The 16,181-nt window shown below is 39.1% G+C and overlaps 1 protein-coding gene across 2 annotated transcripts in view; it reads right to left on the bottom strand.

Annotated features, from left to right (window-relative positions):
- spon1b (spondin 1b) overlaps positions 1–16,181 on the bottom strand; it is a 164,004-nt gene that overhangs the window by 31,853 nt on the left and 115,970 nt on the right. For both annotated transcript variants that reach the window (XM_047350352.1, XM_047350360.1), the window contains one exon: positions 3,859–3,923. In XM_047350352.1, the coding sequence (XP_047206308.1) occupies positions 3,859–3,923 (65 nt within the window). The remainder of the gene's footprint in view (positions 1–3,858; positions 3,924–16,181) is intronic.

Genomic DNA, 16,181 nt, shown 5'->3' with positions numbered 1-16,181 from the left:
TGTCTGGGGAGAGGGACGTCTGGGTGTCTCTGCTGAGTCTGCTGCCCCTGCTACATGGTCCCGGATAAAGCAGAAGATTATGAGTACGAGTAATAAATTATATATATATATATATATATATATATATATATATATATATATATAATTTGACTTAATACACGCAATAATACAAGTTTGCAAACAATTGAAGAAACAATATGAATTAAACATATGAATTAAGCAATTAAAGCATACATAATTATGCAATCAGCATTTATTTAAAGGGGACATATCATGCTTTTAAACCCTTCCTTTTCACCCTTAAATCATTCAGTTGTAGTCTATACAGGTCCTTCTCAAAATATTAGCATATTGTGATAAAGTTCATTATTTTCCATAATGTCATGATGAAAATGTAACATTCATATATTTTAGATTCATTGCACACTAACTGAAATATTTCAGGTCTTTTATTGTCTTAATACGGATGATTTTGGCATACAGCTCATGAAAACCCAAAATTCCTATCTCACAAAATTAGCATATTTCCTCCGACCAATAAAAGAAAAGTGTTTTTAATACAGAAAACGTCAACCTTCAAATAATCATGTACAGTTATGCGCTCAATACTTGGTCGGGAATCCTTTGGCAGAAATGACTGCTTCAATGCGGCGTGGCATGGAGGCAATCAGCCTGTGGCACTGCTGAGGTCTTATGGAGGCCCAGGATGCTTTGATAGCGGCCTTTAGCTCATCCAGAGTGTTGGGTCTTGAGTCTCTCAACGTTCTCTTCACAATATCCCACAGATTCTCTATGGGGTTCAGGTCAAGAGAGTTGGCAGGCCAATTGAGCACAGTGATACCATGGTCAGTAAACCATTTACCAGTGGTTTTGGCACTGTGAGCAGGTGCCAGGTCGTGCTGAAAAATGAAATCATCATCTCCATAAAGCTTTTCAGCAGATGGAAGCATGAAGTGCTCCAAAATCTCCTGATAGCTAGCTGCATTGACCCTGCCCTTGATAAAACACAGTGGACCAACACCAGCAGCTGACACGGCACCCCAGACAATCACTGACTGTGGGTACTTGACACTGGACTTCTGGCATTTTGGCATTTCCTTCTCCCCAGTCTTCCTCCAGACTTTGGCACCTTGATTTCCGAATGACATGCAGAATTTGCTTTCATCCGAAAAAAGTACTTTGGACCACTGAGCAACAGTCCAGTGCTGCTTCTGTGTAGCCCAGGTCAGGCTCTTCTGCTGCTGTTTCTGGTTCAAAAGTGGCTTGACCTGGGGAATGCGGCACCTGTAGCCCATTTCCTGCACACGCCTGTGCACGGTGGCTCTGGATGTTTCTACTCCAGACTCAGTCCACTGCTTCCGCAGGTCCCCCAAGGTCTGGAATCGGCCCTTCTCCACAATCTTCCTCAGGGTCCGGTCACCTCTTCTCGTTGTGCAGCGTTTTCTGCCACACTTTTTCCTTCCCACAGACTTCCCACTGAGGTGCCTTGATACAGCACTCTGGGAACAGCCTATTCGTTCAGAAATTTCTTTCTGTGTCTTACCCTCTTGCTTGAGGGTGTCAATAGTGGCCTTCTGGACAGCAGTCAGGTCGGCAGTCTTACCCATGATTGGGGTTTTGAGTGATGAACCAGGCTGGGAGTTTTAAAGGCCTCAGGAATCTTTTGCAGGTGTTTAGAGTTAACTCGTTGATTCAGATGATAAGGTTCATAGCTCATTTAGAGACCCTTTTAATGATAATTTTGTGAGATAGGAATTTTGGGTTTTCATGAGCTGTATGCCAAAATCATCCGTATTAAGACAATAAAAGACCTGAAATATTTCAGTTATTGTGCAATGAATCTAAAATATATGAATGTTAAATTTTCATCATTACATTATGGAAAATAATTAACTTTATCACAATATGCTAATATTTTGAGAAGGACCTGTATAAGCTTGAGAGAAACTCGTTTTGGTGCTGTCTCTTTAAATGCTGTTGAGGCACTTCACGCCCCGACCGCTCCATGTCAAAGAAAGCTTCACTTTGACCCGTTCAGCCATTGTTGTAGTTTGATAACAATTATCTAGCACTGCAGAAACAAGACAAAAATGGCAAAAACCATGCTAATGTCTTTATGTTATAATACTATTCAAAACACACAGTCTGGTTCTGCCCTCAAGGAGCTAAAAGCAGCACAAAGCACTAACATAAGCAGAAGGCATGATGCTACTGCTATCAAAACAATGGCCAGGACGTTATATCGACACACAATAAATTCATGTCTAAAGTCATGTTTGCTGTCATTTTAGCGTTATTTGCAGCTTACCACTTTACTGTGTTCTTCGTGCCTACAGACAGAAGGAACTGAGCCCTTAATCAGATGAAGTTTTTCAGCAAATCCTTCTTGATACTGGAGGAGGTTGCTGAAGAGCTCGTCCTTGAAGTTGGAGAAATAGGAATTTCCACACTAATGTGGGTAGAATTCCATGAAAAATAAATTTTAACCAGGCACTTCGAAGAGGCTCTGATGCTGGGGGATGGTGTAATGAATTGTGTGGGTTAATAAACCAAACAACTGAACCAAACGTATTCTGTTTCAGTGTAGGCATACCTGAGTTTGGACTACAAAATTTGCAGTGAGAAATAAATATGGCAGATACACGAAATTGATCAGCTGGAAGTCCATGACCTTATTTAGCTGTTCCTCAGCAAATACTGTGACGTAACAGTAATAGAGAAAACTGAACGGACTAAAAAAAATACGACCCAAACAGAATATAACGATATATCTGCAACAAACAACCATGCACACACACTCATACAATTTAGAGTAACCAATTAACATAACTCCATACAGAAAGTACCTGACTGGGATCACAGGTAAATAAAAAAATGCTGAAATAATTCTATGATAACATACAATAAATTTAAGTTTCTTTTGTTGTTTTCTATAAATATTCTTTTTGTGGCACTTGAGGCCTTTATTTTTCATTTTTTTGACAGTAGGTAGACAGTGAAAGAGGGCAAAGAGACGGGGAGACATTCGGCAAAGGTCGCCAGGTCTGGGACTCAAAGCCAGAGCTATAGCCTCTGCACATGGTCACACGCTTAACCCCTACACCACCAGCGCCATGCCTGAATTTAAGTTTTTTAAATTGATAATTATGTATTTACACTGATTATGTATGTAATTATGTATTTAAACTAACAGTTTTTTATTTCATGTGTTTAATATGGTCACAGATTTAGATGTTTTTTATATATATATGTATATATATATATATATATATTTATTTACTGGATTGTGGCACCTTTGGCCACAAGTAAGCAACTGCTCTCATTAAGGTGGGAGAAAAACAGCTAACCATCAATTACTCAATCCAAAACTGAATGCAAAATGCCCCCATAAGAAAAATTATGGTGCTTTAGTCAGTAAATGTGTACCTATTGTTGTCATAGCTTTAAGCATTCTTTTAGAGGTAAATGAGTTTCCATCAAATTTAGCATTTCATGTCTGTGGGCAAGACCAGAACAGCTTTAAATACCACACTGCTAAACAGAACAATAGTAGTAGCACCACATCCAGAAAATGATCATCTCATTTCCTCTATCATATTTACTGTGGTTTACTCACTGCTTTTGCACAGTACTATATATGCAAATCCCAGGAAAAAACAGCAACCAAATGCATGCTGGTGCAGGCATAAAGTTCCCTCTTCTTCATAGAAGATTATTCTTTAACAAAACATTTTTTGGATAACCTGGTTAAACATTTTTTCCTTAAATGCTGTTGTTTCCCCATTTGTCACAAATGTTTTTTATTCAATCGTATCTCTTAGAGAAGTACCCTCTGTTTTGACATTTTGTGGTACTTACAGGTTGAGTGGCTGCCACGCTGGCCACTGAGCCTTGGTTTTAATGACGGTCAGCACTTCATCACCCTGCAAAGAGACACAGAGTGAATAGCAAATGTTATGACGTGTAATTTGCCTCTAAATGGAGGACTGTAAAGGGAGAGAAAAGTAACACTGACAGAGAAAAGGCCTAAATTGACAAATTGACGTGACTGGGAGGGAATAATCTCATTCAAGGACAGCACTGTGTATCCACTTTTCTTAGGCTTAAGAGCATGGACAAAGTGCGTCATCATGACAAAATGGCTCTAAGGTGTTTTATTATAGATGTATTTTATCTGTATGATAACACCACTTTGCACCCAACACTCACTTTTTTCTCTCTGCAGCATTTCAGACACTTTATGGTCTGCAGAGCACAATCTCCATCATTATGAATCCTATCTAATTATTCAGCCGAGAGCAGGAGGAAAATGGTAGATTTGGCCTAAACTTAGTTAATTGCTGTGGAAGTGAACTGGAAGGCCTAAACATACCTTTACAGTTCAATATATCTATATTGCACTATATCAGACTTTCTCTTTGCACCCACTATTTGTTGCAGTAAAAATAAGAAAAAAAAACTTTTTTCTGGTTGACTGAAGGTTACACAGCCCTCTTTCTGAGTCCGAATGAAGAAAACGAGTGTGAGCTGGAGTGTAGATGTGTGTTGTTTCTTCTGTAGGAGTTTGTGTGGCTAAAAACAATTTTAACAAGTGAGTGTTCATTGTTTCTTTGGGCAGCCTGGGGCTTTGAGGTTTCGGTAGCTTTAGACCTCACCTCACTTTTCCACACACACACAAGGCAAAGCAACATATAGACACATATTCACATTCAGACAGACGGGCACATACAGACAGATATGGAGACAAATAGAAAACACCAAGTTGGGCTGAATCAAAGAGCAGTTCTAGCAAACTGACAAGAAGTCAAGAGGGACAGAGTCAGAAATGTATGAATCAATGTGCAGTGGACAGAAGTCCAGACAGGAATAGTTTCAGGCAAAGCAATAGCAGAAATCATAACCATATATTTCCTTCTGTAAGAACACTATTTTATGTGGAGGAAACAAAAATAATTTCTTCTTGCATTTCTGGATTTGGAATCTTTTCTAATACTACAGGTCTTCATGTGAAAGCATTATGACTGTATCCTGTAGGACATCCAATACTTTTAGTTTTTGGAAAATGTAAACATCATGTTTATTATCACAGTTAATCGAAATCCTCACAATGATAAAACGTAATTCACAATAACGATATACTCTACATCTACTACAACTGCCCATGCCTACTGTCAATAATTTTGGTGCTAGGGCTATATGGTATGGTGCTGCCACTGATTCTGGTGGTTGCACAATGATTATGGAACACTAAAGAAACTTAACCTCATATCACTTGCCAGATAGTTTATGTGTTCCAACTGAGAAATCATGTAAAGCGCACATCCAAACTGATTTTGGATTTCATTAAGCAGGCTAACAGCTTCTGGAATGGCCCCAACCTCAACCCTTTAGAAATTTTGGCCACTATGTCGTAAGAGAGAGTCCATGCCAGGAAACCAACCTATGATTAGACAAAAGGTTAAATATCCAAGCAGAATTATGGAAGGAACCTTTTGATTTCTATAAAATGCACATGGCTGCTGATATGTATAATTTTGAGATATGTATAATTAAAAAACAAAAATGATTGCCATTCATATAAATGAGGAGTGTATGTAAGCATTTAAAAGTGGAAATGCAGTCCTGTTTTGCATTGCATCATGTCCAGGACACATTGGCAGCTCATAAAATATATTGCAAATTCTTCAACTTATAAGCAATTTTTATCAGCTGCATAAAAATCCAAATGATCTATGATTTGGTCTATTTTGAACATTGGGTATGTATGGCATAATGAAATCTCAATGGCAATCTCAAAGATAAGTCACTTTAACAGAGTCAGCTATTCAGTGCTTAAACATTTCTCAGCAATTGTGTTCTTGGAATGAACAAGTTGAAGGTAATTTAATGTCATTCGTTTACTCTTCCAGCAATCATTACCAGACACCCAATGTTTTGCCTCAATTTAGGATGAAAGAAAAGCATCCTGTTACAGTCACACTGTCCTGCACATTTTAGCTGACAACACGTGGCACAAAAAGCTTTCTGGAGGCTGTTTGGGGAAGGAAATTTCTCTATAATGGTCCTGTTTGTTTTTGGTAATTATAGTAATGACACAAAATAATTTCAAAGCACGTAATGTTTTTTTTCTGAATGTTTTTTAGGAAGAAAAGAAAGAAAGGGGCTGACGAGGGTGGACTTAGAAAAATTGTTTAGGATGAAAGAAATTATAGCAAGAAAAAAAAAAGAATTTGCAACATGATAGAAGGAGTAAAAGATGTGATGAGATCTCACAACATTATATGGCTGAACATATAACAACATAGGAGGAAAGATGAGAGGAATATAAGGACTGAAATGGGCAAGAATGGGAAAGAAGTATGTCGGGGCGAGTAACAAAAATATATTTGAGAGCAGAAGTAAAGGGAGGAGACTCCAGTTATTGTAGAAAATCTGTGTAGATTAAAAACGAAGACAGGAAGTGTATGATAAATTTCTTTGAGTCTTGCATTCCTTTCATTTACTCTGTTTTCTCTTTGACATTAGATATTTCACTTCCTCCATTAATAACCAGTGTCTTTTGCCATCTTTACAACATTTGCTTAAATCAATCACTTAGTGAGCTTTTCAAAGTCTATAGAAGATCATTGAGCTAGGTAAGAATGTTTACTGGAGAACCAGCCATCAATAGCCTCGGTTTTTGGTAACGGCAATAAAGAATACATTTTGTTGTTTGATTGGGCCTAAAGATGGATCATTACCAGGTATTCTGTGTTAAGCTGTAGATAAGAAAATGTAAATAATAAGAATAAACTACCATTTAAATATTTGTATTTTCTGTGTGGAAGTTTAAACTATTTGGTCTGTGTGTGCAGTTCAACAGTGAAATTTGGAACTGAAGAGAGCTGTTCAATCAAAACCTTCCTTAAAATTATTAAACTGGAACAGTTCTGTGGAGAAGAACAGTCCAGTTTTCAGTTTGGTAGGACCAGCCTCATCGCTAAACAAGTTTTCATGCAAATTTGTTGCCTAATTTTCTAGCAGTTCTTCAAACAGGCAAAACAAATAAAAATTGTCAGATATAAGGTGCCCTTCACACAGTATTATGATAACACTTCAATCTCCACAATTTGAAAAAATATTATGTCAATTTGAAGTCATAACAATGCATGTTTCGAGGTACTGCATAAATAAATATATTGCCCTCACATTCCCTGCCATCCCACCACAATGCTTATGTTACGAGTGTCATGGTTGCACCCGGATGTTCTCCAGCTGTGTCACATTCTTGTCACATTTGTATTTCTTGAGAATCTCTGAAGGAATTTAAAGGGCTGATGATGATGATGTTTGGAGGTCTGTGCTTTGTGATCCTTCAGAATATAGTGTTTAATTTGTACTGTATTGCACCGACTACGCCAAAACAAATTCCTTGTATGTCCAAAAACATACTTGGCAATAAAGCTTTTCTGATTCTGATTCTGATGAGCATTTGACACCTTCAGTATGCTGTTTGTCTTAGCCTGTTCCCCACTCTATGGTTTTACATGACTAACCCCTCTATTGCTTCTTTCAGAAATCATTTCTTTCATAAACCTGCAAAAACAAGTCACCTCTGAGCTCCTTCTGGTCACTCATAGATCACAAGTGGAGACAGCCTTATCCTGCACAGCTGTGAGTTTTCAAAACTAAAGCCTGTAGTTTGGGACGACAGGAGGTGTGCTGCATTAAGTCAGCACTACACATAAAAGCTGCTTAAGGAAGTCTCCCCATACCATTATTTTCAAAACAATAACGGCCAAAGAACTAAGGTTCTTTAAACTCAATTCTGGTGTTGCCCGAGCAAATTCTTGAAATTTAAATTACATATCTCACCTTCATTTCCCACAGGCTGCATAGGCAGCAACATCACACAGAAGGTTTTGATTGACCCCATGAAATGATGAAATTTACATCACACAGACTTAAAGTTGAACAGACAGTAGAGCAGGCTTGGATGCATTGATTTGCACCAAGGCCATTCTGGCTTTATGCTGTTTTCACCCTAAAAGTATTTAGCCTCAGGAACTGGCCACATTCCACAATGACGTGTACTTACATTAATGAGGGCAGCATCATGGAAGCATTGTGGACCTTCACACCTACTGACCAGCTCGGTTCTATAACTACCTCACTTGATGCCTTAGGGGTGCAACAGCCACATAATGACTTTAAACCCTCACTGAGAAACGCAAAACAACCTTACTTAAGGCGTTTTATAAGAACAACTAAAGGCAATGACTGTAGTGCTGGTGCAGTGCTTGACTTCTCTACTTGTTGAATTCTCTGTCTGTCAGAGATCTGCTGTCATCTCTTCTTTTCCAGCCTCCACAGCACCAGGTGTGACAGCATATAAAAATAAAGAGGAAACAGCTGAGGCCTTGGACACATCTTTCAAAGAAATTTCAAAGATTAGTGAGTGACACTGCTGGCAAAAACAAGAAGAGGGAGAGCTCAGGTGAAAGCCTCAGTAAAACAATTACTGTGGCATGGTGCTGTATCTGCGCTGTGACAGCAAATATCTGTATCTGGTCTGTCAAGCAGATGGATAGAGAAAATTGTAAAAATATATAACAAGGACAAAAAGAGGAGAGTGATGGACAATTTTTAACATAGTGGTAGTAATGGCTCCAATATTTCAGGTCCTCTGCAACAATTTTTCCAATGAAAAGCTGAACAGCTAAGCCATATGTTAATAAACAACTCTGATTATGACTAAATAAATATACAATTGCAGACAGCTTAAACTCCAGCCAAAATATGATATCAATGTATGCACCTAATTGTGAAGACCAACACTGTCTTTATTCTGAAATACTAGAGAGACCAAAATACAGAAATCCCAAATTAGACTGCATTTTACTGATTTACATAATAATTAAACTTACCACCTTCTAGTTAAAAATATTATAGTTTGCTTATTCACGCAAAAGCAGATAATAATTAAAGACATTTTGATTGCAGTGATCAATAGAATTGTGAAAATAATTCCATTCAAATGCTACAATATTGCCTTATAATTATCATTGCTCATTATTGCTTCATATCATAATTAGCTGGAACAGTGATCCTTTAAATATCACTGTGAAAGAGCAAAGTGTATTACAGATGTATCAGATCATAAATGATCAAAACAAAGATATAGATAAGGATTTTTACCATTTTAAATATGGAAAGCTGGGTTTGAATTCTCTGTAGCTTCATACCGTCAGGAACCCCTGTCTCATCAATAAATAGTAAATCATGAGAATGAACTTAGATATTCATTGTTTCTGCGTTCACATAATGCATGCAATTTATGTTCATCAGAATGATCATATCTTAAATACTGTGATCAGTAATCAGCTTATTGTGATCACTTACCTACTTACATAGTTGGGAGGAGGTAGGTTGTACCTCCCCACTACACCATCTCTCTATATTTGTTGGTCCTGCACTATCTGGTAGAGATCAGGGACAAGCTTGTGTGTCAGCTATCAGCACTATTATCACACAGTTGGCATGTGGCCTTTTTCTTTTCTTGTGACCTTGGGTTGTTGTATAAAGCACATAACAGTGGATTATTGTCATTGGAGGTTGGCGGTGCCAGTGGCCAAGGGTGTAGAGCTGACTAGTGATGAAAACATCTGCAAAGGTGCCCTGACGTCATTTTCAAAACTACCTAATTTTTTGCTAACTAGTAGCAAACAAGTTCAGTTAGTGTTTCAGTGGCTGGTTTGAAGTTCAACTTTTTCCACCATACAGCAGGATTACAGAATTAGTGAGTTGACAGTCTAAGTTTTAGTTGGATGGAAATCTGGTCAGACCTCCAGACTTAAGTTAACTTCCGGAAGATATTCCAGGCAGTGCTGCAGTGTTGACCAAAATCATCAAAAGAGCTTGAGACATGCTCTTGAAACCATGTAGAAACTCCATGCCCTCAACTCCAGAGGGAGAATTGTCACTTGGCATGTTGGTGATGTGTATAGTTTTGGTTTGTGTTAGCATTCAATCTGATTGGACATTCAGAAAATTGCTGCTGCATGGTTTTTTATATGGCTAAATTGGACCAGCCTGGTAGCCTCTCTTCATTGATTGCACATTGCACCAGTAAGAGCAGAGTGTGAAGGTTCAATTAGCAGGATAAGAGCACAGTTTTACTCAAAATATTGAAATGCACACAACATAATGCTGCATCAGCATAATCCTGCTGCATTATAAACAAATTAACAACTAAACCCGGAGCGATCCGCTCTCCAGCTCGTAATTCCATACACAACTAGATACATACCAGAGTTCAAAAGAGGACAAATCGTTGGTGCACGTCTTGCTGGCGAATCTGTGACAAAGACAGTCTTTGTGATGTATCAAGAGCCACGGTATCCAGGGTAATGTCAGCATACCACCAAGAAGGCCGAAACATAAAACCACGGCTGCCCAAATCACGGCAGAATTAAATGTGCACCTCAACTCTCCTGTTTCCACCAGAACTGTCCGTCGGGAGCTCCACAGGGTCAATATACACGGCCGGGCCAAACCTTTGGTCACTCATGCCAATGCCAAACGTCGGTTTCAATGGTGCAAGGAGCGCAAATCTTGGGTTGTGGACAATGTGAAACATGTATTGTTCTCTGATGAGTCCACCTTTACTGTTTTCCCCACATCCGGGAGAGTTACGGTGTGGAGAAGCTCCAAAGAAGCGTACCATCCAGACTGTTGCATGCCCACAGTGAAGCATGGGGCTGGATCAGTGATGGTTTGGGCTGACATATCATGGCATTCCCTTGGCCCAATACTTGTGCTAGATGGGCGCGTCACTGCCAAGGACTACCGAACCATTCTTGAGGACCATGTGCATCCAATGGTTCAAACATTGTATCCTGAAGGCGGTGCATCAATACACACAGCAAGACTGGTGAAAGATTGGTTTGATGAACATGAAAGTGAAGTTGAACATCTCCCATGGCCTGCACAGTCACCAGATCTAATTATTGAGCCACTTTGGGGTGTTTTGAAGGAGTGAGTCAGGAAACATTTTCCTCCACCAGTAACACGTAGTGACCTGGCCACTATCCTGCAAGAAGAATGGCTTAAAATCCCTCTGACCACTGTGCAGGACTTGTATATGTTATTCCCAAGACGAATTGATGCTCGCCATAAAACCAGTTGTTTCATTTTCATTGTCCAACCCCTGTATGTATGTATGTATATATATATATATATATATATATATATATATATATATATATACACACACACACTCACATTAGTTTTCTTTATGTTTATGACTATTCACATTGTACATAGAGTCTCACTGATGGCATCAAAATTGTGAACAACATACATATTTTTATGGAATTTATGTAATTATGTAGCAAACAAAAAATTGTAAATGTTTTGTATGTTTTATATTTTAGATTCCTTAAAGTCCTTTGCTGTGATGACTGAAATATTAACCTTTGGCCTTAAAACCATTTAATGTGAGCACCTCATGAAGCTCATGGAGAGCGTGTAATCAAAGCAAAGGGTGGCTATTTTGAAGAATCTAAACAGATAAATGTTTAGAGTTATTTCACACTTTTCATTTACTATATAATTCTATGTGTGTTCATTCACAGTTTTGTTGCCTTTGGTGAGAATCCACAATGAAAGTTGTCATGAAAATAAAGAGACCCATAAAGTGAGAAAGAGTATTTGAAACTTTTGAGACTGACATAAATGTGCATTCAGGCTGGAGACTTTGCCATCACTACTTTCTTGGGTGGCCACTGACCAACATACTGAACCAAAAGGCAACCTGCAGCATTCCATGACAAATCCCGTCAATTGGCTCAGTTTTGCCCAGTTATCACTCTGTTCACTTTGGAATGAATTCGGTCTGGAGGGACTCGGTGACAAGAGGTTCTGTATTCTCTTTTCTAGACTCGTCTAATAAAGGAAAATGAGCCTGGAGACTTTGGGAAAAGATGTCTAATAAACATCAAACACTGCACTAATGCAATTACAATTGCACAGAGGCTGTGGAACAGATGGATGACTGAGCCACTGCATTGTGATTCAGTCAGATAAAATTCACAGCTCCAATCAAAATGTAGGAACTCACGCAAACATACAAAGACACACACATGCACGCACACATATATTATGGCTTTCTATCAGTACTTTTCAGGGACTTTGCATTGATGTAAATTCATTTTTCATTTATTTCTATGGCCTAACCCTTACCCTAACCATTACTAGTACATACAGGTCCTTCTCAAAATATTAGCATATTGTGATAAAGTTCATTATTTTCCATAATGTCATGATGAAAATTTAACATTCATATATTTTAGATTCATTGCACACTAACTGAAATATTTCAGGTCTTTTATTGTCTTAATACGGATGATTGTGGCATACAGCTCATGAAAACCCAAAATTCCTATCTCACAAAATTAGCATATTTCATCCGACCAATAAAATAAAAGTGTTTTTAATACAAAAAACGTCAACCTTCAAATAATCATGTACAGTTATGCACTCAATACTTGGTCGGGAATCCTTTTGCAGAAATGACTGCTTCAATGCGGCGTGGCATGGAGGCAATCAGCCTGTGACACTGCTGAGGTCTTATGGAGGCCCAAGATGCTTCGATAGCGGCCTTTAGCTCATCCAGAGTGTTGGGTCTTGAGTCTCTCAACGTTCTCTTCACAATATCCCACAGATTCTCTATGGGGTTCAGGTCAGGAGAGTTGGCAGGCCAATTGAGCACAGTGATACCATGGTCAGTAAACCATTTACCAGTGGTTTTGGCACTGTGAGCAAGTGCCAGGTCGTGCTGAAAAATGAAATCTTCATCTCCATAAAACTTTTCAGCAGATGGAAGCATGAAGTGCTCCAAAATCTCCTGATAGCTAGCTGCATTGACCCTGCCCTTGATAAAACACAGTGGACCAACACCAGCAGCTGACACGGCAACCCAGACCATCACTGACTGTGGGTACTTGACACTGGACTTCTGGCATTTTGGCATTTCCTTCTCCCCAGTCTTCCTCCAGACTCTGGCACCTTGATTTCCGAATGACATGCAGAATTTGCTTTCATCCGAAAAAAGTACTTTGGACCACCGAGCAACAGTCCAGTGCTGCTTCTCTGTAGCCCAGGTCAGGCGCTTCTGCCTCTGTTTCTGGTTCAAAAGTGGCTTGACCTGGGGAATGCGGCACCTGTAGCCCATTTCCTGCACACGCCTGTGCACGGTGGCTCTGGATGTTTCTACTCCAGACTCAGTCCACTGCTTCCGCAGGTCCCCCAAGGTCTGGAATCGGCCCTTCTCCACAGTCTTCCTTAGGGTCCGGTCACCTCTTCTCATTGTGCAGCGTTTTCTGCCACACTTTTTCCTTCCCACAGACTTCCCACTGAGGTGCCTTGATACAGCACTCTGGGAACAGCCTATTCATTCAGAAATTTCTTTCTGTGTCTTACCCTCTTGCTTGAAGGTGTCAATAGTGGCCTTCTGGACAGCAGTCAGGTCGGCAGTCTTACCCATGATTGGGGTTTTGAGTGATGAACCAGGCTGGGAGTTTTAAAGGCCTCAGGAATCTTTTGCAGGTGTTTAGAGTTAACTTGTTGATTCAGATGATTAGGTTCATAGCTCGTTTAGAGACCCTTTTAATGATATGCTAATTTTGTGAGATAGGAATTTTGGGTTTTCATGAGCTGTATGCCAAAATCATCCGTATTAAGACAATAAAAGACCTGAAATATTTCAGTTAGTGTGCAATGAATCTAAAATATATGAATGTTAAATTTTCATCATGAAATTATGGAAAATAATGAACTTTATCACAATATGCTAATATTTTGAGAAGGACCTGTACATGTCCCTATACCTAACCTAAACTCAATTCACACCTTAGTCCTAAACCTAACCCCTAACCCAGAAACAGCACATTATGAGGCCCAGGCTTTGGGCCCCAAAAAGAGCAGTAGGTCCTCATAACATAGTATATTTTGGAAAAACAGGCCATACACTGTTACAATGCTAGAACACACACACACACCAGTGCTTACTGAGAAATGCCACACATACAAACATTTGATAGTTTCATCTAAAGTCGAGCTCATTATAAAACAATTTAACCTGGGGGAACAGATTGCAGTTCCACTCATCTCGCAAGATGTCTTCAATCATTTGCTGAATCTTATTTTGCAAACACAACTCTATTGGCTCAGAAGGTTATTTATCAACCACCTGTCCAATTATATTGTAATTTTCTTGTCCCCCAAGCAAATGGCTGTAATTGTACTGTACAAAGTAACAGTGTGTGCTCCCTTAAAGCAAAAGAGGGTCTGAACGCAAAAAGCCCACATCTTATTTTTCCTGAGGGATCACCATTTCCAATCATTTAATGTGTTCTTGTTTCCAAGATATCTGATAAATTCTGGCAGTGAAATTATTTCTGTTTGAAATCTACTTACAACTTGAGAAGTAATTAGATGATTCCAAATGCTGGCTCCAGGATTCATGAGCTCTCAGATCTCTATCAATGCTCATATTCCAACAATTTGTGTTACATTTTATTTCCACATGAAAAGCACAGTTATAGTTTCCAGTGTACAAAGAACAACAACTCACTTGCTCTCGGTGGAAGACATACGCGTTTTCTCTCTCTCCCTCCCTCGCTGCTGATCCCTGCTTCTGCTTTTGTTTGTATTTTTCTCAGAGCTTCGCTTTGCATATCCTCCAAACTTGTAAATTACAGATTTGGTCAGCTGGTCTCTCAACGTAACCCTCTTGTCCAGACGGGACGTTCTTCTCTGGATACACAATGGATTCTTGGCAGCAGTGGAAGATTGTGTGCCTGACTACGATGTCGGTCGAGGACGTAGAAGATGTGTACATATTTGGACTTTTGATAACAGGCTTTCTGCTTTTTTGGAATTGGCGATTACCTGGCTTATCGAGTGATTTGCAAAACGTGGGCGGCTGTTCAAAGCATTCCAAAGCTGCCTGCGATGTTGGATGGAGTCTGTAGAGCGATCAACACTCAGACTGAAATATTAAGAAAGCAGAATCGCAAGCTGGACACAATTCTTGAACAGAATCGCAGCCTGGCACTGGTTGGACTCAGTGGTTAAAGGATATAATCTTGGAGAAGGTGTACACTCGAGATCTGCGGAAAGTACCAGAAATTTGGCTATTTGGATTCGCAATTGAGACATACTAGTAAAACTCTTTAGTTGGAAATTCATAACTGCCTGAACCACAACATTTATATAAATAGACTTGACTTTACAGTGAATGTTTTACTGAATTGTAGTGATGGCAGCTCCGGTGCTACTGGCAACTTAAGTGATATTAACATTTTATGCATCCGCTTAAAGTGCTGTTGCCTTGACATGGTTATGGTCACAAAAAAGACAGAATTACTATTTTAAAGTATTTAAACTTGGGCTCAAAAGCAGCATGTAGTTTTGATACAATTTAACATCTTTAAGGTCAATAGGGACTAAAACATATTAGAAAGAAAGGAAAGGGTAAAAATGTATGTACAGTTGAGCCCAAGTTGAACCCGTAATCCTGGTAAATTTAGGTTTTCAGTAAATTTGCCAATACCGTTCTTCTGACTAGAAGGAATTGGAGTTGGAGCTTATTCCCTGTTACAATCTGCCATTTTGGACTTTGTTTTGGTTTTGTGTTTGTTTACTGTTCAGTTAGGTGTTTCTATTCGTTTGGAGTTTTGTTCCCTCTCCTGCCTCCTAGTTTCAGTAGTTCTTTCTCCCCTCGCCCATAGTTCCCTTGGTGGTTGCTTTCTCATTTATTTCTTACTTAGAATGGTTTTCTCCTCTGGTTATTATTATTATTTTTACAACAGTTCTCCTTGCTTCTTTGGGTTTTCTAGTTTAGTTTCTTGCTTAGTGTTTCTGTGCTTGTTTACTGTTAGGTTATTTGTTCTTGCTGCATTCTTCTAGTTTATTAGTTCCCTTTCCCCTTTGGCCTAAGACCCCTTTTTGTTATTATTTACCCAGTTGCCTGTTTCCCTTATGATTAGTTGTTCTTGCCCAGCCTTGCTCCTTAGTCTAGTTAGTGTTTCTTCCGGATTTAATTTTGTGTTTTATGTTAGGGGTTTTATGTATATAGGCTTCCTTAGGTCTGTTTTCCATTAGTTTAGTTTTCCCCTCCTGTCTCTGCATTCTCTAGC

This window comes from Girardinichthys multiradiatus, chromosome 2, assembly GCF_021462225.1.
Source record: "Girardinichthys multiradiatus isolate DD_20200921_A chromosome 2, DD_fGirMul_XY1, whole genome shotgun sequence".
In the NCBI taxonomy this organism is placed as follows: Eukaryota; Metazoa; Chordata; class Actinopteri; order Cyprinodontiformes; family Goodeidae; genus Girardinichthys; species Girardinichthys multiradiatus.
This window is presented reverse-complemented; position numbering and strand designations above follow the sequence as displayed.